We start from the raw sequence: 25,091 nt of genomic DNA, 5'->3' as shown, positions 1-25,091 counted from the left end.
GCAGGGACCAAAGGTGGAGGTGCCAGAATCTATATCAACAACAAATTTGTGTCAAAACTAGTCAAACAGGATGATGCACTTAAGGATTTTCATGTGCCTATTTATAATAGCAAAGTCCCATATCACATCCTTGCAAGATACAGGGTCACCTTTTATAACCCAAGAAACCCATAACTTGTACTTGGATTTACTTGAGGCCTTCTCCATTCAACCCAATACCATATTAATGAGTGACTTCAACTACTGCACTATAAACTGGGATACTTTCAATACCCCAAACTCAAATACCCAGTGATTCCCTGACTTTGTAAACACAAATGCCTTAGTGGTGCATATGCCCATTAAGGGTGCAAACATACTTTACCTGGTACTTGCAAATATCAAAGAATACTGTACCAATTCTAGTATAGTATCTTCTCTGGTAATATTAAACCACAATGCTGTTTCCTTCATAATATAAATCAATGCTGTGACCCTGGCTAACCTCATAACATTTAGGAACTGTTATAAAGCAAATTTCTTACTACTAAGTTGGAACATCAAAATTTCAAGCACCCCCCCCCCCCCCCCCCACAAAACTTGGGAACAAAGCTGCCAATGCGGAATTGTTCACAGAACTCTTCAAAAGAGTACAATTAGGTCAGCAAATCCACAGAGACAGATGTGCCTAGCAGAAATCAGCCCAGAACTGACAAAAAAATAAACCACCCTGGGGAAATCCAAACATAAACAGGTTGTACAACAAAAGAAAAAAGTCACAGCCAACATTAGGAAGTTGTATGCCCAGCGTGATAAAAAAAAAACTTCCAGCAATCTAAACAAACTAAGAGAGCAAATTATGTCTACTAAAGCCAAACATGAGATAAAGATAGCCTCTCAGGCAAAGGACAACCACAAGACTTTCTTTAGCTATATGTAAAATCTGAAAGGCAGCACACAGCAGCTTGTAGAGCTGATTGTAAATGGAGCCAGAATATATAGCAAATCTGCTACTCAATAAATTCATCTCCAGTTCCTCCCCTCCAACTTCCTCACAGAAAATGTCATCAAACAAAGCCCTCCCAACTGAAACATGACCTGTTGGGGTCACTGGAGTCACTGTTTAAATGCAGCCTGCAGAGAGATTTTGTACCACATAAATGGAGAACTGCAACAGTCATTCATCTGCACAATGATGGGCCATCAACAGACCCTGGGAACTACAGACCCGTAAGTCTGACAAGTCTCATATGCAAAGTCATGAAAACAATTGTAATGGAAATCATTAATAGGAACACAGAAATTATACAAACACTGGGTTCAACCCAGTTTGTTTTTTTCAGGGTCAGATCATGCCTACTCAACCTGGTGGACTTCTTTGAGAATGTCACCAAGGCAAGGGCTGAGGAAAATGTGCATAATTCTGACTGTGAAGGTATTTGATACAATACCTTACTAAGGCATTGTAAACATGCTCACAGATATAGGCATAACCCCCTATGTTACATGATGGATATCCACTTGGTACTCAGATCAGACCCAGGAAGTTAGGATATGGGACAGCAGCTCCACAAAGAGGCCACTCCACATGTACTAACCTGGAAGTCAATGTTGAGGGCCTCTGGATGACCAAGTTTGCAGATGACTGCAAACTACGAGCAGACATAGAATCCACCCAAGGCACTAACATCCTATCTTAAAGACTAACTAGACAAATTGCTAGTGATAAAGACCTGACTTAAAACTCAATGCCAAGAAATGCATATTGGTATTGTTTGGGAACACAACAACCCTATGAAATTATCTCTTCAATAACATACCCCTAAGAGTAGAACTATTAGTCAGGAATTTGAGTATGTATGTAGATAGTAACCTATCTTTTTACCAACATGTGTCAAAGGTAACAAAGAAATCATTTTATGCTGCTCACCTTATAAGCAAGGGTATGGCATCTAGGTCCACGGAAGTCATCATTTTTCTGTATTTGGCCATCATCAAGCCCTTCAGTATGTACCTGACCAGGTACATGCAACAGCTGTAATGTCTACAGAGCTTTCTCACAAAAGGAATACAGACAGTAAACAGCATGCCCTATGCAAATCACATCAAAGAGCTATCCCTACACTGTTTCCTACAGACTGATGAGAGGCGATCTATGCCTGGCATACTGTGCATCCTTGGATCACACTCTGCTGGACCTTTTGCGTATCTGCAAAACAAATAGCATCAGAATTACTCAATCTAGGGATTAAAACTTTGCTTGCAACACAAACCGGACACATTGGAGGGACAGGTGTGTCTCAGAGAGGTCCACTTCACTTTAACAGGCTTCCAGTCCTTATAGAGTAATGCTCTTCTCTAACTCTTTTCAAGAGAAACCTGGACCAGAGGATGGGAAATCAGAAATACGCCCCAGGTCTAGCACATATGGACATATACAGACTGCAAACTTGCCCTAGCTGAGATATTCCCCTTAAAATAACCTCTAAGGCACATAAGAATGTGGGATACAAATGGGATGCTTGGCTAGGCTTATAAAGGCCCCATTAGTCATTGGCCCAATATACTCATATGAACCAATAAAGGAACAGAAGGTAATACTTTATAAAAGGGAGCCAGTAATGATTTTTCCATGTGTACATTTATGTGCTAAAATCCTGCAAATATTGGCATGTGCTACAAAATTTCAAACATTTCTTGTAATTTACAGGAGAACAGCGTTGCTTGCATACATAGTGTAAGGGCTTATAAAATTGCCTACCGGGACATTCTGCTTTCTTTGAAAAGAATTGCAATGTGTGATGTTTTTCTTCTACAGTACTGATAAATTATGTGGGAAGCCCAGTAAACTAGCTAAATAGTGAGTTTCTCTTTGAATGGTTCACAAACAAATTTTTCAAAATAAATTGGTTTTATTAATGAATTGTGAAATGGGATTAAGACAAGCAATTGGGAACTGCATACTAAAAGGAATACAGAAAAAAAGTGCAGTGCAGAGTTTGAAATTAAAAGCACTGAAAGAATTGCACAGAAGATTGCTAAACAGCATCTCTTATACAGATCACCTCGAAGCCCTATCGCTATACTCTGTTTCCTATAGAAAACAAAGAGCAATCAAAAGAAAAGGAAAAATAAATAATAAATCAAAGTATAATTGTGTATATAAAATTACCATAAGAATAGATGTTTGAATGATTGCTACTGCAGTAGCCTTAGCTATATGGGTTATATCCTGCCAAGGATATAACAGCTGATCAGCTTCCAAAGTTTCAGGATACCTTCCACGCACCTAAACTGTCAAACAGTGAAGTGAGTGAAAGACAAGTTTGGGTGCTGAGCTCTTCAGAGCTTTCCTATCAGAAAACAGAGGGATGCTGAGCCCTGAAAGGACAATGCTCGAAGCAACAAAAAATAAATTTCCACACCCTGGCATAAAAACACAGAAACTCAGAGGGTGGATGGAGTGATGGAGGGATTGGCTACTGCAGCATGATCATTTGAACATCTACTGTTATGGTAAGTTTTATTTACACAACTGTATTATGATCACCATATTGATCTTCTGCAGTAGCATGGCTATATGGGTAGATTACCATTGCTATCTACATTTGGGAAGTGGAAGAAGAAGAAGAGCCCAAAAGCCCCTGGAGAATGTCCCAGCTTGATTTGGACATATAGAAGTAGTCAACCTTATAGTGCTTTGTAAAAGTATGTATAAACGTAAATGTAGCAGCTTCCTGAATACTTCTAGAATCCAACCCTTTCCAAAAAGTCATAGTTGAAGCTAAGGCCCTGGTAGAGCAGGCCTTGACCCTGCATAGAATAGTTTTGTTATGGTGAGTATAACAAAAGGTAATGGTCTTAGACAACCAATTGGAAACAGTCTGTTTTGACACAGGTTGTCCCTTCTTCTTATGATCACAAAAATTGACAAATTGATCCAAAGATTGGAAAGATTTAGTTATGTCAAGATAGTACCTGAGTTGCCTGTGGCCATCTAAAGTATAGCTATGAGTCAGGGATAGCAATCTGGTGGTGCGAGCCTTGTCTCTAGATGATTGACAACTGTTGAAACTCCATGACCCCTTGTATAAAAATGGGAAAAAAGGGTTGTGGATGGATGGATGGATGGATGGATGGATGGATGGATGGATCCAATGTATGAAGTATCCTAGCTCCCTCATTTTTAGGTTCAGGAAAGAAAACAGAAAGTCGGATAATTTAACTTAAAGTAAACTTGGATAACACTTTAGGCATAAAAGAAAAATCAGTTCTCAAATAAACCATGTCTGTATGGAAAATGAGATAGAGCTGACTCACCATAAGAGCTTGCAACTCAGATAACCTTCTTGCAGATGTCAGAGCAATCAGTAAAACTGTTTTCCATGTTAAAAACCTCAAGTCAGCCAGATTAGCTGATTCAAGTAGAGCAAGTGTTAGCTTCTCTAACACAAAATTAAGATTCCCAATGAGGGCTCAATGGTTTCTGATTCAAAACCTCTTTCATGGACATTTTGACATGAGACTGCGTTGAAAGAGGAAGATTCATGGTCAGACATGCTGAAATGGCCAGTAAATGAACCTTGATAGAGGAATAATTAATGCCATAGGAAAGTACCTCACACAAATGCTGCAGAACCGGAGAACATCTATCCCTGAATGTGTGCTGACTATGTTGTTGGGACTAACTCAAAAACCTTTTCCATTTGCTAATATATGATTTTCTAATAGCAGGGTTTCCTGCCTCTATTAGTACCTGTTGCATGTTCTCAAAAATAGGTATATAAAAGGAACTGAGATCCTATCATCCAGGTAATCAATTTAAGATGACTGATTTTGGAGTGTATCAAACACCCCTGTTCTTGTGTGACTAGATACATTCTGTGAGGAAGCTTGTGATTATTTCCTCTGACCATTTCCAAAAGGAGGGAAATCCATGGTTGCCTGGGTCAGAAGGGAGTCACCACAGTGATCTTGAGAGATTCCTTCTGAGTCTTCAGAAGTACTGTGGATATTAGTGGAAAGGGTGGAGAGGCATACAGGAACATTTCTGCCCAAACAAAAGAAAAAGCATCTGTCTTCCAGGCCTTCTTTCATAGAGTCTTCAAACAGAATTTTGCCAGTTGCTTGATTTGGGAGGAGGCAAAGAGGTCTATTTGAGGAACTACCCAGAGACAGGTCAAATCTTGGAAGACACCTGGATCTAGTTTCCAATTGTGAGGTCTGCATTGGTCCTGCTCAGCTCGTCTACCACACCATTTTTCTCAGACGGAATGTAGAATCCCTGTAGAGTGAGAGTTTGCTGTGAAGCTATATCCTAAGTTAACATGGCTAATCTGAAAAGGTGGTGAGACCAAGTTCCGCCTTGAATGTTGATGTACCATATAACTGTGGTATTGTCTGTAATCACCTGATGAGGTGTCGAGGACCAAAGATGCTTCAGAGAACTGAGTGCCTTGATCAGGGCAAGCATCTTCTTGATATTTATGCGCTTGCATCTGTCCTTAGTATCCCACAATTCCTGCACTTTTATCTCTCCTGAAACTGCTCCCCAAGCAAAGTCCAAAGCATCTGTGTTGACTGACTACCTTGGAGGATGGAGGAAGAAAAGGAGTTCTTGATATAAGGATATTTGTTGTCTCCACCAAGTGAATTCTCTTCTGACAATCCCGGTACTTGGATCAGAAAAGATAAAGGGTGTTGATGTTCTGACCAAACAGATTTCAAATACTTTCTCATGTGAAGTTTTGCCAGGCATATCATGAGAATCATAGATGCCATGAAACCAAATGTCTGAGGTATTCCCTCACAGTGACTGAAGTCTGAGTGGAAAACTTTAGAAATAGAGCCAGATAAAAATATATTTTTCCTGTGGAAGAAAAGCTCTTTGAACTGAGGTGTTTAGTTGACATCCCAGGAACAAAGCCCTGTGTTATGGAGTCAAGAATGACTTTTGAATGTTCTCTTGGAATTCCAATTTGTGTAGGAGATCTCTCACACGAGAGAGCGATTCCTGACACTTTAAAAAAAGACTCTGCAAAGATAAGCAAGTCATCTAAATATGAAAAAATATGGATACTGTCTAGTTTGCAATGAGCTACAGTTAGAGCTAGACACTTTGATAACACTCTTGATGCAATGGATAGTTCAAAGGTATGGCAGAGAACTGATTTTGTGATCCAGATACACAAAACTTTAAGAAAAGTCTGAAGTCTAGATGAATAAGGATTTTGATAAGCATCTTTTAAGTGTAGTGTTGCCAGAAAATTTGAAAGAGGAGGAAGAAAAACCAATAGGTTGTCAAGTGACATCATTTTGAATTTTGGCACTTTCACAAACAGGTTTAGGAAAGAAAGATCCAGAACTGTTCTCCAAGAATTTTTTTTCTTTGACACTAGAAACATCATTGAATAAAAAGCATTCCACAACTAGGAAAGATGAACTGGTTCTATCACTCCTTGGGACAGCAAGTGATGAAGAACTGGTAGAAGCAAAACAGTCTGATCTGGATGATGAGGAATGATCCCCTAGAAAAGAAAAATTTCCTCCCACTGCCATCTGTAACCTTGACGAATGATTTTCAGAACCTATTTGTCTGAAACTATCTGTAGCCAAAGAGAAAAACAGAGACTCTGTCTTTCTAGAAGAAAAAAGGGTCCAGGGTGGGAGGGGTTCACAAGATGTCCTGAACAGTCATTCAGACTTGTTCAACTGTCCTTGGTTTTAGGAGGTTCAAGACTTCTTTCTGGAACCCACTTGCCATTTCTTCTTAAACATCAGTTTATTCTTATTTTGTTGAGCCTGCTTATTCTGGTTTCTTTTTTTTTTTGCCAATATTGGATGAGGGGATAGAAAATCCCTTGGCAAATTTGAAAAAGAAAGGCTGAAAAATCTTAGAGGTCCCCTGGATCAGCTTACCCCTTTCATCACACTTTTTCATCAGCTCTGTAACAGAGGGGCCAAACACTAAATCTGTATCTAAGGGATAATTTAAAATCACATTTTTAACATAATCCGGGAGGTTCTGGGAATACAGCCATGCAAACCTCAAAAGAGTACCAATGGCCATAGCCATGGAAGAAGTAACAATAGAATCATATACTGCAAACAATGAGTATTGACCTGTGCAATACAATAAACTAAGTTATATAAAAAAATTATTCCTCACAAGAAGAATGTGCAGATAAAATGTTCCTCATACTTTCACAATTTGGCAAGAAAAATTTTAACAAATGAGCCTGATAATTAAAAATTCAGAAAATCAAAGTTGCAGAAGTATGCATTTTCTCCCCATACTTATTAATAATTCTCACATCGTTATTAGAAAGAGTAAGATTGGGATTAAGTGCTTAGCAGCAGTGGGATCAACTAAAGACCACTGCTGGGTCAGGTTTGGAAATAGTGTATAAAAATTTAAAAGACTGAAGAACTTTACACATCCTTCCTGCCTTTTTAGGGGCAGCTGGCTGAGTATCAGGAAAATTACAGGCAGTAATACACATCCTCTAAAGTAGACAAGACAGGAGGAATGGGTGTAGGTTCTGGAAAATCCTTCTGTAACAACTCATAGTATTGACTGATGAACAGAGAAACCTCAGTGTTCTCCCACTGAAAACACGGGCATGTTCTAGCAATAGTGTCTGAGAGAGAAAAACCCATAGCGAATTTCAGAAAGTGAGCTCTTCTTTAAGTCTGATTCAAAAATCTTAGTAAAAAATCTTGTATCCATCCCTGCATCATCCAGTACAGATTCAGAATCTTGAATCTCTTCAGGAAAAGAGTAATCCCTTTTCCTTTCACCAGAAACTACTTTACAAGAATGATCAAAAGCATGAATTAAACCCTGAGCCAGACCCAATAAACTACTTTTATCCAAAGACAATTGAGGAGGATTAGATGCATTCTTGGCTTTTGGTTTCTTTTTGACATGAATAATGGGGCCAACCATGTTACTAATGGTGATAGCAGTTTCACCAGGGATGCACACAGCATTCTGACACAACAGGGAAACCCTCTCTGTTCCCTCTCCCAGAACTGACAAGAGTGGCTCTCACCTTGCCCACTGAGAGGCATACCTCTCAACCTCTCAGAGCAAGAAGTCTTGAAAAAGTCTTAAATAATGGGGGATGTGGGGGGCAAAGGCCAAAAAATAGGGACAAATTTTAAATATTCTTAAAATATAGAAAGTTGGTACAACAATAGGTTTTGCATTAACCTAAATTTTCTGAAGTCTAAAAGTCAAATATCTGTCAATATTTTCTGACTTCAATCCTCAATGATTTGTCAAACATTGGCCAGGAAAAACAAAACGTTACGAGAAATGGAACAAAAATATTAGGCAAAAATATGGACATTCTGTGAAAATCTGGACAGTTGAGAGGTATGTTGAGGAGGCCCCCAACAGTCGCAGAGGACATAGCTAACCCCTGATCCACAGTGATGTAGTTTTATATTAGAGGTATAGAGGATAAAAGATGAGTGGTGTGAGGTACAGCAAATGGCCACAGCAGAGTCATCCTCCTGTGGCTGAGGCAAATTGCTTCCCTGCTGTGGTGACAAAGGCTGTTTGCTTATTTTTTTCTTTTTGTGACTAGAAGAATAACCAACCATATGACCAGTAGTCTGTTCCATGGTCAAGCCGAAAATGCTGCCTCTTTCCCAGGAAAGACAAGCAACAATTGCTGGTAAACACTACCACCTCACAAGAAGAAAAACACAGTAAAAAATATATAAAAACACTAAGCCAGTCCTACAAAAGTAAATGTTTTCTGTTACTTTACATCACTTTTAAAACGACAAAAAAATGAGCTCTCCATTTAAAAGTATGTTATAGTTTTGAGACAGTCGATTAAAACAAAAAATAACTTTCCTGAAGAGGAAAGTAATAAAACATCAACAAAATTAAGAAAATGGAAGCTATTTCCCCTAATGGGAACTTATCTGCCCAGCAAAGGAAAACATAAGCTGGCCATCGATCCAAAATCCTCAGTGGATTGTATTCTTCAGAAGAAGTAAGTCTCTGAAGGGCTTCACTCCGAAATGTGTCTTTTAGTGGGCTCAGCTCAAGCTGTCTGACAGTTTGAGCATGTAGAAGGTGCCCTGATGCTTGCCTGCTATTATATATTTGGCAAGTTATAACCCAGATATCTGAGGTTACTTCAGCAGTGATCAATATGATGAACATCTATGACTGCTTTGCCACTAAACATGGTGTACTAGAAATTAATAGTCTTACGAAGGATAGAAAATAACTGGCCAAGCTCATGAAGTAAAAAGAAGCTTACTATTTACAGCTAAAGACACTTCTTTAAAATATACATAGACTCAAATGTTACAACTGCTATCAGTTTGGACATTTGGCTAGGGATTGCACCAAACTGTATATGTCTGTGCAAAGTGATAAACATCATGTTTCAGTCAGTGTATGGTTCTGTTCAAATGAATACAAGCCACATGTTCCAAATAGCACATAATAATTCAAATAATGGATACAAGCATCATACAAAAGAAGCATAGTCATATTACTGCTATGCATAATACTGGTGCAGATATTTTCACTGCAGTGGAATGTCAGAAAGCAAGGAAGTATGACAAGAACTGTGAGCAGGGGCAGCTAGAATAATGTGATAATGTTAAAGGTAAGCAAGCACTTTTGGACTCTCATAAAGTCGTTAGTTGTTAGGGTTCACGAATCAGACTGCTTTTGGAACCATGGAGAGTTTGGAGTGTTTTAGATCTAAAACAGTCACAGCAGAGTCAGTGTGATTATTTCCGTATCTTGAAAGCCGAAAAAAATAGAGGGAATGTGTACATATTCTGATGAGAAGGATGGCCTATTAAAATCTTAGACAATGAAATAATAGCAACAAGAAATGGAGGCCAGAACTTGATTAGGGTACATAAATGGATAGTTCCTTGGGGTGGATCTGACAGACAAAAAATTGTTTGGACCAATGCCATCATTCATCCAAAGTCCCCTGTGTCTGAATTGAGGAGGACTATTAGGCATAGTAAAATGCAGTAACACAACAAATTCTGAACACCACTAACACTCACAAATTCAAATCATTCCTCCATGACTACCTTAGCAAAAACTAGCTGTGCCCCTGTACTACCTCTGGATGACCATACGTCTCCTTTCTCCCCACCCCAGTACTGCTCTGATCACCTGTCAACCTACTACTTGTAAATCCATCAAGGCTTTTTTCCTCCTTAGATCTCAATATCTATACTTCCTTTTTTGTCCTATTTTCCATTTACTGCTTGTATTCTATCAAAGAGAAATGCAGATTCTCAATACACTGCTTAAAGTTCTACTAATGAACTGTATAGTAACTGAAAGGATGACACTATGCATTTGCAAATTATTTTTCATTATTAAAATTCTATTTTTTATTCTTTTTTGCTGTATGAAATTGCAACCCTATGTATGGTATTCCTCTATCTTGTACCATTTTTTTTCATTTTTTAGATATTGTCATTAACTATTTACAGTCTCTTATATACTTTGTTGGTTCAACTACCTTCCCTGTGTTGTTGTATATTTTTATTTTTTTGTATTTTTGTTTGTGGAGTTTTTCTTCCCGGGTCTCCACTGGAAATGGGTTCCTGGCTCAATCAGACATTCCTGGTAAACAAATGTAAATAATAAATAAAATAAACTGCCTGTATGAAGCTGTCAAAGGGGCAATAGTGTGAATCAGATATCTGAGCCTGCAATGGAGATTACAGATAAAAAGTATGATGTATGAGGGAAGACAGACTGTTACTACCCTGTACTGAAGGTACTGTAGAATATTCTTTTGAGAAGCATGAGGAAGGGATCCTCAAGAGAGCAGCTGATGAGATACAGATTCCATATTCAATACTTCTGTGAAGGGATGGCAAGCAGACAAGTTCCTGGGAGGCAGTATCTGTAAGGGCAGATGTCGCTGTTGCATGATGAAAAGTAAAGGTGCTGCTACTTGCTCATACGTTGCCCTGTCAGCTTAGTGGGAAACAGTTCTGGAAGAAACAAGGTTGAACTGTGTAACTGCTGATTATTTGCAAGCCAATATTATGAAAAAACACAGTATGTATTTAAGATCTTGCATAGCTGTAAAAGATTCTGAGCGTCTTAAGTAGATATGAATGGCTGTATTTTTGCTATATAAATAAAACTACACTATGAGATTGGTGTGTGTGTGTGTGTGTGTGTGTGTGTGTGTGTGTGTGTGTGTGTGTGTGTGTGTGTGTGTGTGAGGGATAGAAGAAGAGCTTGTAATGGTATAGGTTTAGTGTTTGTGTGAATGTGTCAGGAATGGGTTTAGTGTATGTGAATGTGTGAAGGTTAGGATTAGAGGAAGGGTTTGGTGAAGGGATAGGTTTAATGTCTGTGTGAGTGTTTGTGGGTTAGGGTTAGAATAGGGTGGATAGATTTAATGTGTATGTGTGACTGTGTGTTAGGGTTGGAGAAGGTATAGGTAAGGAGTTAGGTTTACTAGTGTGTGTGTTTGTGTGTGTCTGTATTAGTGTTTGTGTGTGGTGAGTGTTTAAGATGTTTTGTGTAGTGGTAGTGCTACACAAAGGGTTTTTCTAAGGTAAAGTGCACTGTCAGCATTAGGGGCAGGGTTAAGAATAGCGTGCATTTAGTAAGGTAGAGTCTATTGAAAAAAAAGAAAATTAACCTACAAAGCCTGCAAATAAAATACCTAAGAAAGATCACAGTTTTTCAAAGGGTCAAGCCCCTTCATTCCCCCATTTGGGACACTTTGCCCCTGACACTCCACTTACTTAAATTTACTACATCAGTTTATTAGCTTAATATTCATAGAAATGCAGAGAAAAGAGAAACATTCTGAAATCTCACAATATTCCACAACAATACTAGACACCTTGGAGAATAGTGACCTCTGTAGATTTCTGCAAGCATCTGACATAGCACCCCAACAAAACTTTAGTGGACACAATAGACAGCTTTGGAGTGGGTAGCTGAGTAGCAGCGTGGATCATGTTTTGGTGATACAAAATTATATAAAGGGCTATGGAAAATGGACTCTGCAGAAATGAAAGGTGGTTATCAATTGAGTACTATAGGTGGTAATAGTGGGGCTAGTCCAGTTCATTGTTAAAGTTTGATGATAAACCATGACAGGCAAAAAGACTGATAGATTAGAAAATAAACAAGACAGAAAGAGTTTTGGATTAGTACAAGGAAAGTTCTAAATCACTGAGGAATAAGTTCAATGAAAAAAATGTAATGCAATACATTTAGGAGACAGCATAGGAAAAAATGCATAGTTGGAGAGGAAGCTGCAGAAATAATAAAAGCAGAATGAAACTCCAAAGTACTCATACCAGATGATCTGAAGATAATGATGCAGTATGACAAAAGTAGCAAACAACTCAGGCAGAATGCAGACATAGCCAAAAGAGTCATCACCAGCAAAAAAAAGTAAATTATTATCCCTCTACATAGACAGCCAGAAAGTCCCTATCTAAGATTTGTTTGCAGCTCTGGAGTTCTCATCTTTCCAAAGACATTGACAAGCCAGTGGCAGATGAGAGGACGTTAACAACAGTAGTCTTGTGTGGTGTTCAGCAGGAGGTTTAAAAGAAAGACAGCATGCTTTACATGTGCACTTTAGAAGAAAGGAGCAGTGGGGGACATGAAAGAAACATTTCAGTACTTCACTGTATTCCACATAGTCCAAATGGTTACATTTACTCAAAAATGAAATAAAGTAGAGCAGGAAATCACACTTTGAATCTATGAGATAAAAGGATGGTAGGTGATTGGATCAGCTTTGCTGAAGAGGTGGTAACTACAAAAAGAGTGAAAAAAATCCAATAAAGGATGGGACAGATATAAGGAAATTCTTAATGGGGTGGATGAAAAAAAACAGAGCTGCAATTTAATTAGTTAGACTCTAACTCATGAATGAGGCCACTGCTGGGGATTAATTATCAACAATGCAGATACACTGTGGAAAAAAACTATTTATCATGCATATTTTAACTGCCATGTTTAATCCAGAGAGATGGCATGCATGTATCTGTCAGTTTAATTTGTCAAGTACTACCACAAGAGTCAATAAAACAAATTAGCACAGATGTAGACATAAACACATGCACACGCACACACACACACACACACACACACACACACACACACACACACACACACACACACACATGTAACCTTAGCTAATCCCATATCACTCATGGCTAATTTATATATATATTAGGTATTGAATTCAGGACAGGGATCATTCACACATAAATGAGTAAACACACACATGCCATTGATTAACTTTAGTCTCACCTGATCTTCTATCACTCTTTGTAAGTCCATTTCTGTCCGAATATTGAAATCAGGACCACGTTCATAAGGTGTGTCTATCATAAAAGAATTATCCCTGGAATTAAAAAAGTACATTATCAGTATTACTGTTGCAGGAAATGGTTATAATTTTAAAGGCTTACATTATTGTTTTAGGCTATTAGAAAGCTATGTAAAATTTGCACATTTGGGATAAAATGTAGCACTCCTAAAAATGTCATCTTTTTCAGACTATACTCAGTAACAATAAAAAAGCCACTAATTATCAGATACTGTTGATCTGAAATATAGTATGTAGGCTAGCTGTTTATTTATTATTGGTGAAAGAAGTAAGGTATATGTCATGCTTTGTGTGACTATAAACTAAAGATCTGCATCAGAAAGCAACCATCCTCTGTAAGATGAACCATCATTATTATGTGACTGTGACACAGAAAGAAAAGAAGCATGTGGCTGCAAAGATGAAAAAGAAGGTCACACAGGAGAGAGAGAGAGAGAGAGAGAGAGAGAGACAGATGGGGCAGGTAGTGTAGTCAGAAATATATTAAAACTTCAGATGGTAAAGGAAATGGAATGGCAGGCACAGAGTGGAGAAAGAAATGTTTACTGGGAAGACAGACATCCAGGGGTAGAAATGGTCCTGTGTTGGAGGTTCTGTGGACAGGTAGCCTGGGCAAAGGCCACATAGAAAAAGAAGGTAAAGAGTATAAGGAGAAGAATGTGTGGAATTGTTAACAGAAGGGGCCCAGTCACAGTTAATGGGCAGAAAGTAAGAGGGTAGATGTGTAAAAAAGTAAAGGAAAAGTCTGACAAAGGATGTGGCATTCCTTACCTGATACTCAGGAGAGCAGGAGTGATAGCAAAAAAGAGCATTAAAGAGATAACCCTATACAATTATACATATAGATGCAAATGATTTGTTAGAGTATTGACCAAAAGAAGTTGGAATAAAGGCAAAGAAACCAGAAACCAATGGAAGAGAGGTAGCTCAGTGGTAATCTACAAGGTAGACAGACACATTAAAGACAGCATAAGGAAATTCAGCATTTGACTAAAGAATTCACATGCAGACCAGGGCTACAAGGTGGAAAAGGTCTGGTGTGAATTATCAGAAGGTATGGAGCTGTTTGTAAGGGAAGTGCTTCAATTGACTAATATAGGAGCAATAAAGCTGAAGAGCAAACTAGAAATATACATCAGTACACATGTAATATACTTTGTGTGGAAGAATGTATCAGCACACATCTAATATACTCTGCGTGGAAGTATACATCAGTAAACATGTAATAAACTCTGCGTGGAAGAATACATCAGTACACATATAATATACTCTGCGTGGAAGTATACATCAGTGCACATGTAATATACTCAGTACACATATAATATACTCTGCGTGGAAGTATACATCAGTAAACATGTAATAAACTCTGCGTGGAAGAATACATCAGTACACATATAATATACTCTGCGTGGAAGTATACATCAGTACACATGTAATATACTCTGCGTGGAAGTATACATCAGTGCACATGTATTATACTCTGCATGGAAGAATACCACTGTTTATCATATGCAAATTAAGAACTTTCATTATGACAGTGCATCAACAGACTCCTTAAAATCGTATCCAACTAAAAATATAGAGCTTAAATACCTAACAAATTAATCAGATAACCATATAAAACCAGTCACATTATGGTACAAACAGTTTTTTATAAAAACTTTATTAAAACAACCTTAATTAACTTTGTTGCAAATAAACTGAAAATAGTTGTTTTTTTGCCAAAAAATGGAAAGTTAGCAAGCATATATGCTGAAATTTAAAATTAAAAAGATGAGTAATTTAATGGTAAACCCAACAGCAAGTAGTATAATGCAGAAACACTTTAACTGATGTTAATACAGTAGTCAAGTGCAGAAGAGAAATAAGATCTGCCATAATGAATGTAAAGGTCTTAACTATAAGATTTCTATAGTCTTAACTATAAAAGAGACATTATCATGGTCACCCTTTCCCCAGTAATTGTCTTGAACTCAATCAATAACAAAAAACACACCCCCGTTTTCATGAAGCTCGGCGCAAGGCCGGTGTAAGACCTGCGCTGGCCGTGCGGCGTATAAATGGTGTAGTAGCGCCATATGCATATTAATGAAGGTGCGCCGCTACCACATCCACGTGCATAGGACACGTGCGCGAGTGCATGGGGCATTACTAAGCTGCGCCTGGAGGCATGTCAATGTCGGCTGGCAATGAGCAACCTAAACTGCTGAATATTATAGCCTGCCTGCAATAGTAATCGCACCTATCAGTGTCCGTGGATAATGAAATGTATGCAAAGCATGCAAGACAGTTCCCGCCACACAAAATGGAGAACCAAACAGAAATGCACGCAACATAATATGAGTTTCCGTCCATGGAACAAATGATATTTAAAATCGTGTGTCCGTAATGTACTGCACTGTCAGAAGTTATACCCAGTGGAAGTGAAGCTCATCATGTCAGCGCGCCGCCAATACACACGTCTAGCCCCATGGGTATGGTCACCAGTAGTCCCACAGTGGTAGTGATAGTACACAGCAGGGCAGTTGTGGCTATATAACAACCGTAAAGAAACCTGACAGTCCAAATTGTATACCAAACACACACAACCATATGTATATTAAAATGTGCTATACACATGAACAGGAACGTAACCGTCACATACACATAGGATGCTATATGCGGAATCGGGATATCCAAAAGTAGAACCCATGCATGCAAATGCAATACGCAACAACCTCTGTATAGCACATAACCCGCACCCATGTCCGAATGTCCACCAAATCCAGCTACCAGCCTTGCGCATCTGTATACCTACACATAGCGAGTATTCCCCATATGTAGTAGGAAGTATCGTCCTAGGCAGTGTCCGGATTGCAAATATGTATCCCACGTTTGTAAACATCCCATCACATGTACATAAATGCAAATGCCCGCGCATTAATGTTACGGCAAAATGTGTGTACATCCCGCATGGGATAAGTAACCTGCTGAAACCTCAGAGTTGTTTACACACCACGGTGTCCATTACTGTACACATCCGGACAAAACATGTATGTGTAGTCATGGTACTGTTCAGTTTCTACACAGACATGCAAATCATACTATGCAGGATGGAACAGCTGTCCACCATGCAGGTTACCCCACTAGGGTTGCCACCTGTTCAGATGGCCAAGGTGGGACATCCCTTGTAGAAATGTGAGAATTTGCAGGATAAAACATACTCCCGGCCAGTGCAAAGGATAGAATTACATGTGTATGCCAAGATAAAAGCTTATGCCATAGCATTTGAATAGCTTATGCTATCCCAAATAATAGTTATGTGTACCAGATACAAAATACCTGTATCATGCAACTAGTACAGAAAATAAGAAATACATTATTGTCTTAAAATCACAGGACATTTGCCATGTCTTAGGTGTCATCGCAGGACACAACTGTCCAAAGTGGGACCTCCCCTCACAAAGAGGAACAAGTGGTAACCCTACTCCCCACTGAATTATCGACAGTATATATTCAACTCAATCACATACCGACACCACCTCTCAACCTATTACAGCAACAAAACCTGGACAAAGCCTAAAAGGATGGGTGGACAAATAGGGACAGATGTAATTACTGCTCTCACAAGCTTCGAAAGTTCACTGAATAATAGTATGTACATAAGCAGGAAATGTTGTGAAGGATGTGGGGTAGTCCCCAGTATTACAGAGGTCCGTACATATATACTGTAACAAACCGTCACATATGTTGACTGTACTACCGCATACCCGTAGTTAATTCATAGTTAAGTCATGTGCAAAATAATAACCCTCATAAGAATAAATACAGGAAATAGTCAAATGTGAATGGGAACACCACTCACCATGGATTATGTATCGTAACCACCCCCACCCATATTATGTATTGCCAGCATCATAAGCTGCTGACAGGTGCCCAAACACCTGTGTCTGTAAACACAGATTAAATGTTTAAAATGGACAAACCCTGTCCATGTGCTTTGTCTGACATTTGAACATGGTCAGGGCAGTTCCGTTCACCAGGCGGAGAAGCCTAAACCCAGATCACCACATGAACACCCTGACAATTAAAGACCTGTATGTGTCAGGACTATAAGCCTTTGGGTTCTGAATATCCCTGCAGTGATGAAATATGCAGCTTGGGTCCAGAGCAGTAGGGAATATGTGTAACATGTAGTACCGCATTTTTCCCAGCAGGAGAATGGATGCCTGTGACGTAAGTGAAGCGGTGAGGCATATGTTAATGTAGCTATGTACTATGGGTATGCATATAAATGAGTCAGAACACCAAACGTATAGTGGTTACAGCATCCGGCCAACGTGAATGCAGTCCCGGTTGAACAACGACTACAGCAAATATAATGTGAAAGTGTAATGAATGCATCTGTGCTGTACAGACAGTTAAATATGTAAAGGTGAATGTGTGTTTCGCAAACGTCCATTAACCGGATTACAGATAATTACTGTTACTGTCACAAGTAATAAAGCCCACGTAAGCACAAAGACTTATTAAACATATGTAACCCACAATAAGGATATGCATGCGCGCGTAACCCACAATAAGGAAATGCAAGTGCGCCTGTGCGTGTGTGATCCGCTCACAGCATAGTAAATGAATGCTGTTTCCCCCACGTTAGTTATACATGGCTCAAACCTGTTAACCTCGTAAAGTATGAAACCGGACAAAGCCATGCAAACTACCGGTACAAATAGGAACAAACCCCAGATATGTGCCAGAACAAACATAGAAAGTGGATAGAATAACGGGTGTGTCAGTAGCATGGATTCTCTGAAGGGTATGCAGTCATAACCTGAACTGCTTGCCAGAATTCCCCACCGTAAGTCTCAAATGAAATGCCACTACATTGCCAGATAGACATAGGTTTATGTAAAACACAGCGAAGATAAAGGGGCAACCAGCTGTACACTCTGCGACAATCTGTATAGTGGAAAGGTATGGTATGGATATAGATATATGTGTATACACATAATCCACAGACGTAAACCAAAGCAAGTTATGAAATGAGGATTGTACATGTATATATGTATACACAACAGACTTATGTCCCGTAGATATGACATATGTACATAAATAGGCCACATTATATCTAATATGGGTAGACAAACAGACATGCAGGAAAGGTGAATAAACCGCGGCATTCCAAACCATTGGCCAGAAAGTGACAGTCCAGCAAGTTCTACACTTTAAACATGCAGATAGGTGTCCATTGCAGGACTCCAAAAATTGATTCTTACGTAGTGTCAACTGACAGTGACGCAAAAGAAGTGACTGCAGCAAATACGAAATAGCTGTACATGCAACAGTATCAGGTGCAAGGGTGATGACACATGTGTCGATAGAATGTATAACGTACAAACTGATATCCGGAGAGTGGGGAGTGCATATAAGTGTCTCCACACTTCAGTACCGCACACATTATACATGTGTAATGGGTACTGTAGAGGGTTGTCAGGTATGGGAATAATGGGTATGCAGAAATGGGCCTAGGTGTTGTTTGGCAGAGATTTCGTAGGCCCGCCCCGTGGGAGTGATGTGGGTATAGCACACGCCTATATTCTCAATAATGGGGCAAACCATCCACTGGATATTGCGGAAACCATTTTGGCAATATGTAGGGCCCTATATCAGTGTCATGTAGGTGATTATCATGGATGGACATGCGTACGACCAAGATGGTACCCATAATTGGCAAACTGTCAGAATAACACAGCTGCACTAAGGCATAGTACATGAAATATAAATAGGGACTATATTAGATATACCCCAGACAAAGTCAGAACGTTGTCATAGTACTGGCGTACCCATGAATATGGATGTTATGAGTGTTACTAATCATGTAATGGAAATGTCAGTCACTATTATCTACCCCACAGTTCGTAATGCCTTGCCAGCAATTTACCAGAAAGGCACATCACTATGACAAATGTAACAAGGGCAAAGGTCAAACGTCAGGGCGTTTACCCATAATGTGTACAGGTTAGGGGTATGAAGGTAACCTGTCCAAAATACATGTACAGAACTAGTGATACTAGGTGGACAGGTGAGAAGAAAGACATCAGGACAAATGAGAAAACATGTACAAGTCACACGCATGTACTCTGACAAATGTGAATGACAACGTATGCCCTGTGAATGTCAATGTGGAAGGTTAATAGACACAAAAGTAATGTGTCCCTCAGGGTGTCATGCAGTGTCACCGTAACAATGTCCAGTCCCCCAGACACGTACGTGAGCTCTGCCACTGACGGAAAGCGCAAATACCGGCGCACACATACGGTACATGATAGACCAATTAGTGTGGATAAGCAGCTGTTGGCCTGTGTGAGGAATACAACTGTCTGGGTGGGTGTGTCCTGCAATATAAATGTAATGGCATGTGGCCTATGATGCCGCCATACAGTGTGTCTATTGGTGTCAGAAAGTTGATATTTTGTATCAGACACATACTCCGCAACTGTACAGATTTACGCAGAATGTGTAGAGTTCTGCCTCATATGTTTGGTGCGTTCCACGTAACAACAGTAACATTCTGGCACTTTCAAGATAACTGAAGACATGAAATAATGATAAACATGTGAGTAAGACACCAAATCCGACAGAAAAGCCATACTAATGCAAAACCTATTATTGTGTCAGCTATCTACGTTTGTAAGAGCAAAATGTCAATACTGCCCCTATGTGTCCCACTATCAGATAAGGCCTTGTCCAGCAACTTGCTCTAGGAAGTGGAGTGGTATGAACAGAAACAGATACATGTGTGAGGAAACAGCAATATCGACAGCAAGATAATGCAGAAGGTATGAAATGCGCTGCAGTAGGACGTGCATTACTGTCCGCAGGTATGTGCTGTCATGTCAAATGCCACAGCAGTCTACATGAAGAACCTATAGGGCTGTCACCTTTACAAATGATGATAGTGGGACATACCCACAGCCATGCACACAGCACAAATAGACATACACACATCAAAACTAGGCCATGATACATGAAGCCTCCAGCGTGTACGAGTACAGTGAGAGTACAGCAAGGATAGATGTCTGCCAAGATATACAGCAAACGCCTGTAAGGGCGTGTAACACCGCCCGTAACACGGACGTTGCATGGACAATTTTGGGAGTTGCAACATACCCCATTGGTATGTGAAAGCTATGCAAATATGCGATACATGAAACAGTCAGCTGTCCATGCAAGAGCAGAGTTATGGGCAGAAAATAGATTTTATATATATATATATATATATATATATATATATATAGAGAGAGAGAGAGATACAGACATACACACACACACACGTGGCAGGGCTGGTAATTGAACTTACACATGACTACCCTATCACACTACAGCATGACGTATTTACAGAACACGCTACCAAGATTACTAAACACAGCAGACACACAGGCATTCTACTAGGTGCGTGTCAACATCCGCAAAGACAAAGACGTCAGCAGGATACATCTGTGTTGAGAAGCATCTAAAAGCATAACTTGAGTCCCCAGGCGGACGGGAGCATGCACACACACACATCTGGCAGGCCTGGGAATCGAACTTACACCTAACTACCCTATCACACAACAGCATGACGCATTTACAGAATGCGCTACCGAGATTACTGAACACAGCACTCCCAGAGGCATACTTCTAGGTGGGTGACATCATCCGCAAAGGCAAAGACGCCGATTAGGAATGTATGTGTTGTGAGGCATCTAAAAGCATTACTGTGCCCCCAGGCAGCTGGAAACACACACACACACACACACACACACACACACACACACACACACACACACTTGGAAGGGCTGGGAGTTGAACATACACCTACCTACTCTAATACACTACAGCATTACGCATTTACAGAACGCGATACCGAGATTACTGAACACAGCACTCCCAGAGGCATACTTCTAGGTGGGTGACATCATCCGCAAAGGCAAAGATGCCGATAGGGAATGTATGTGTAGTGAGGCATCTAAAAGCATTACTGTGTCCCCAGGCAGCTGGAAACACACACACACACACACACACACACACACACACACACACACACACACACACACACACGCTTGGAAGGGCTGGGAGTTGCACATACACCTACCTACTCTAACACACTACAGCATTACGCATTTACAGAACGTGCTACCGAGATTACTGAACACAGCACTCCCAGAGGCATACTTCTAGGTGGGTGACATCATCCGCAAAGGCAAAGATGCCGATAGGGAATGTATGTGTTGTGAGGCATCTAAAAGCATTACTGTGTCCCCAGGCAGCTGGAAACACACACACACACTTGGAAGGGCCGGGAGTTGAACACACACCTACCTACTCTAACACACTACAGCAATACGCATTTACAGAATGCACTACCGAGATGACTGAACACAGCACTCCCAGAGGCATATTTCTAGGTGGGTGACATCATCCGCAAAGGCAAAGACACCGATAGGGAATGTATGTGTTGTGAGGCATCTAAAAGCATTACTGTGCCCCCAGGCAGCTGGAAACACACACACACACACACTTGGAAGGGCCGGGAGTTAAACATACACCTACCTACTCTAACACACTACAGCATTACGCATTTACAGAACGCGCTACCGAGATTACTGAACACAGCACTCCCAGAGGCATACTTCTAGGTGGGTGACATCATCCGCAAAGGCAAAGAAGCCGATAGGGAATGTATGTGTTGTGAGGCATCTAAAAGCATTACTGTGTCCCCAGGCAGCTGGAAACACACACACACACAAACACTTGGAAGGGCCGGGAGTTGAACATACACCTACCTACTCTAACACACTACAGCATTACGCATTTACAGAACGCGCTACCGAGATTACTGAACACAGCATTCCCAGAGGCATACTTCTAGGTGGGTGACATCATCCGCAAAGGCAAAGACGCCGATAGGGAATGTATGTGTTGTGAGGCATCTAAAAGCATTACTGTGTCCCCAGGCAGCTGGAAACACACACACTCACACACACACACACACACACACACACACACACACTTGGAAGGGCCGAGAGTTGAACACACACCTACCTACACTAACACATTACAGCATTATGCATTTACAGAACGCACTACCGAGATGACTGAACACAGCACTCCCAGAGGCATACTTCTAGGTGGGTGACATCATCCACAAAGGCAAAGACGCCGATAGGGAATGTATGTGTTGTGAGGCATCTAAAAGCATTACTGTGCCCCCAGGCAGCTGGAAACACACACACACACACACACACACACACACACACACACACACACACACACTTGGAAGGGCCGGGAGTTGAACACGCACCTACCTACTCTAACATACTACAGCATTACGCATTTACAGAACACGCTACCAAGATTACTGAACACAGCACTCCCAGAGGCATACTTCTAGGTGGGTGACATCATCCGCAAAGGTAAAGATGCCGATAGGGAATGTTTAGAGAGTGAGCGGTCTGAAAACATATTACCGTCCCAAGGTAGACGTACACAAACACGCTAGTGCTGTCATCAGGCCAACTAAATATCTATGGAGCACAACAACACTGAATGGATACGGGATGTGCCACAGACAGTACACCCTTCGAGAGAGCAACAAGTGTGTTCAATGTAGGCATCCACCGTGACATTGAAATTGGACATCTGGTGCCTGGATGACCACCATGGCTATACAGGATGTTAATGGCCATGCCCACATGCTTAGTATCGCACGTCTGTTTGGAATGTACCGTGTGTCCATCTACACAATGGCGTACTGGGCATGCTCATACACTTAGCTGTTGCAAAGGGCCAACTTGCATGCACGTGGAGTCTAATCATGGAAGGGCGCAGTGTGGAATGTACTGTGTGTCCATCTACACAACGGCGTACTGGGCATGCTCACATAGTTGTTGCAAAGGGCCATCTTGCATGCACACGGAGTCTTATCACGGAAGGGCGCAGTGTGGAATGTACTGTGTGTCCATCTACACAACGGCGTACTGGGCATGCTCACACACTTAGCTGTTGCAAAGGGCCATCTTGCATGCACACGGAGTCTAATCACGGAAGGGCGCAGTGTGGAATGTACTGTGTGTCCATCTACACAACGGCGTACTGGGCATGCTCACACACTTAGCTGTTGCAAAGGGCCATCTTGCATGCACACGGAGTCTAATCACGGAAGGGAGCAGAGTGGAATGTACTGTGTGTCCATCTACACAACGGCGTACTGGGCATGCTCACACACTTAGCAGTTGCAAAGGGCAATCTTGCATGCAGATGGAGTGTACACACAGAAGGGCACAGTAAGGTATAACTGCGCTCACGCACAGGGCGGTCACACATGCAGTGACCTGTACACACACAGCTGCCATCACAGCTGTCACAGGTGCAGGTCACACACGTACACACTGCAGTGTACACTACTACACTGTAGCTGTCAAGTCAGCACCATGTCGTTGGTGCAGCACTACACAGCCTTACGGTCCCGAAACACCATGTGACACATGACCACTGGGCTGTACAGCAGTGTACACCATCTGTGCAGAGTACACACGTACCAACAGGGATCCAACAGGTGTTATGCATTGCAATGATACCAGTATACATGAACAGGTCGGCTCAAGACATACCATGGCCCTTACACAGCTGTGACACCTGACTGTTGCTGTACACAAATGAACACATGTCTGGGTGTGTCATACATGTGATTGTGTGGATGTGTGCATGGACTGCACACACAACACATACATACATGGCCTTTGATGTACCTTGTGCATAACACTGGCCTAATCAATGCTACAAACGCGAATTGAAGGTGGGCCCATGTCTGCTGAATGCTCATACTACAGGGGGTAGCAGTGTTGACCGGGACACATACCCCTGTACTGGTGCCTGTGACACCCGTGATATCATACCGCAGTCCATGTGTTATGTATGTCAACACACATGTCCAGCAATAGCAATGCATACAAACATGGCAACAGGAGACACATGTGACATCTGTACTGTGCATGCTGCAAACATGCATGTGCAGTGGCCAATGTCCGTAACATAGTTGCATCTACCTACGACATGCAGATGCAATGCAGACCCATCATTGACATCTGTATATGGTGACATACAAACAGCACGTATGGAGGGATGTGTGTACATAACATGGTGAACCACCTGTCTAGATGTATGTGTGCAGGGGGTGGCTCACAGTTGTGTCACACACCATCCTATCATGCCATGTGCTAACTGTACGCTATGTCGCTGTTACGTGATGGTGCTGACATAATACATACACAGCGGTCAGGTGTTAACAACTATATGTCATATGGCACCTGTAACACCTACAACCTCCCGTGTGTATATAGCAGCACATTTGCTAGATATAGCGTTGATACACATAATGCAATCAATACTGCTGCATGTCCATCAAACGTGTCATCATATGGCAGGTGTATCATTCCCAGCACTGCCATGTGTGTCCGAATATGTGACCAGGGATGCCACATATCTCAGGGAATATGTCCCAGTTGCTACACACCCCTGTACACCATTGTAGAGATCTGTACATATGTCAGTGTGGGAAGCATGACCAATGCCGGTGAGGTGCATCACACACATTGGCTGTCCGTATACACATGTGTGGTCACCACAGTGTGTGCGTGTCTGTATGTATGTCTGGTGCTTGGTGTGAATGTGTATGCTAATATACGGTGGGAAATTATCACTGGCCCCACA

At 41.0% G+C, this 25,091-nt stretch overlaps 1 protein-coding gene across 3 annotated transcripts in view; it reads right to left on the bottom strand.

Moving 5' to 3' along the window:
- The window catches only part of TMEM232 (transmembrane protein 232), a 2,425,444-nt gene that overhangs the window by 122,735 nt on the left and 2,277,618 nt on the right, over positions 1–25,091 (bottom strand). For all 3 annotated transcript variants that reach the window (XM_044064268.1, XM_044064269.1, XM_044064267.1), the window contains one exon: positions 13,283–13,376. In XM_044064268.1, coding sequence (XP_043920203.1) covers positions 13,283–13,376 — 94 coding nt within the window. The remainder of the gene's footprint in view (positions 1–13,282; positions 13,377–25,091) is intronic.

The sequence above is a fragment of the Protopterus annectens genome, chromosome 2.part2 (assembly GCF_019279795.1).
Source record: "Protopterus annectens isolate FY-2018-M chromosome 2.part2, PAN1.0, whole genome shotgun sequence".
In the NCBI taxonomy this organism is placed as follows: Eukaryota; Metazoa; Chordata; order Ceratodontiformes; family Protopteridae; genus Protopterus; species Protopterus annectens.
Note: the sequence above shows the minus strand (reverse complement) of the source record. Positions and strands in the feature narration are given on the sequence as shown.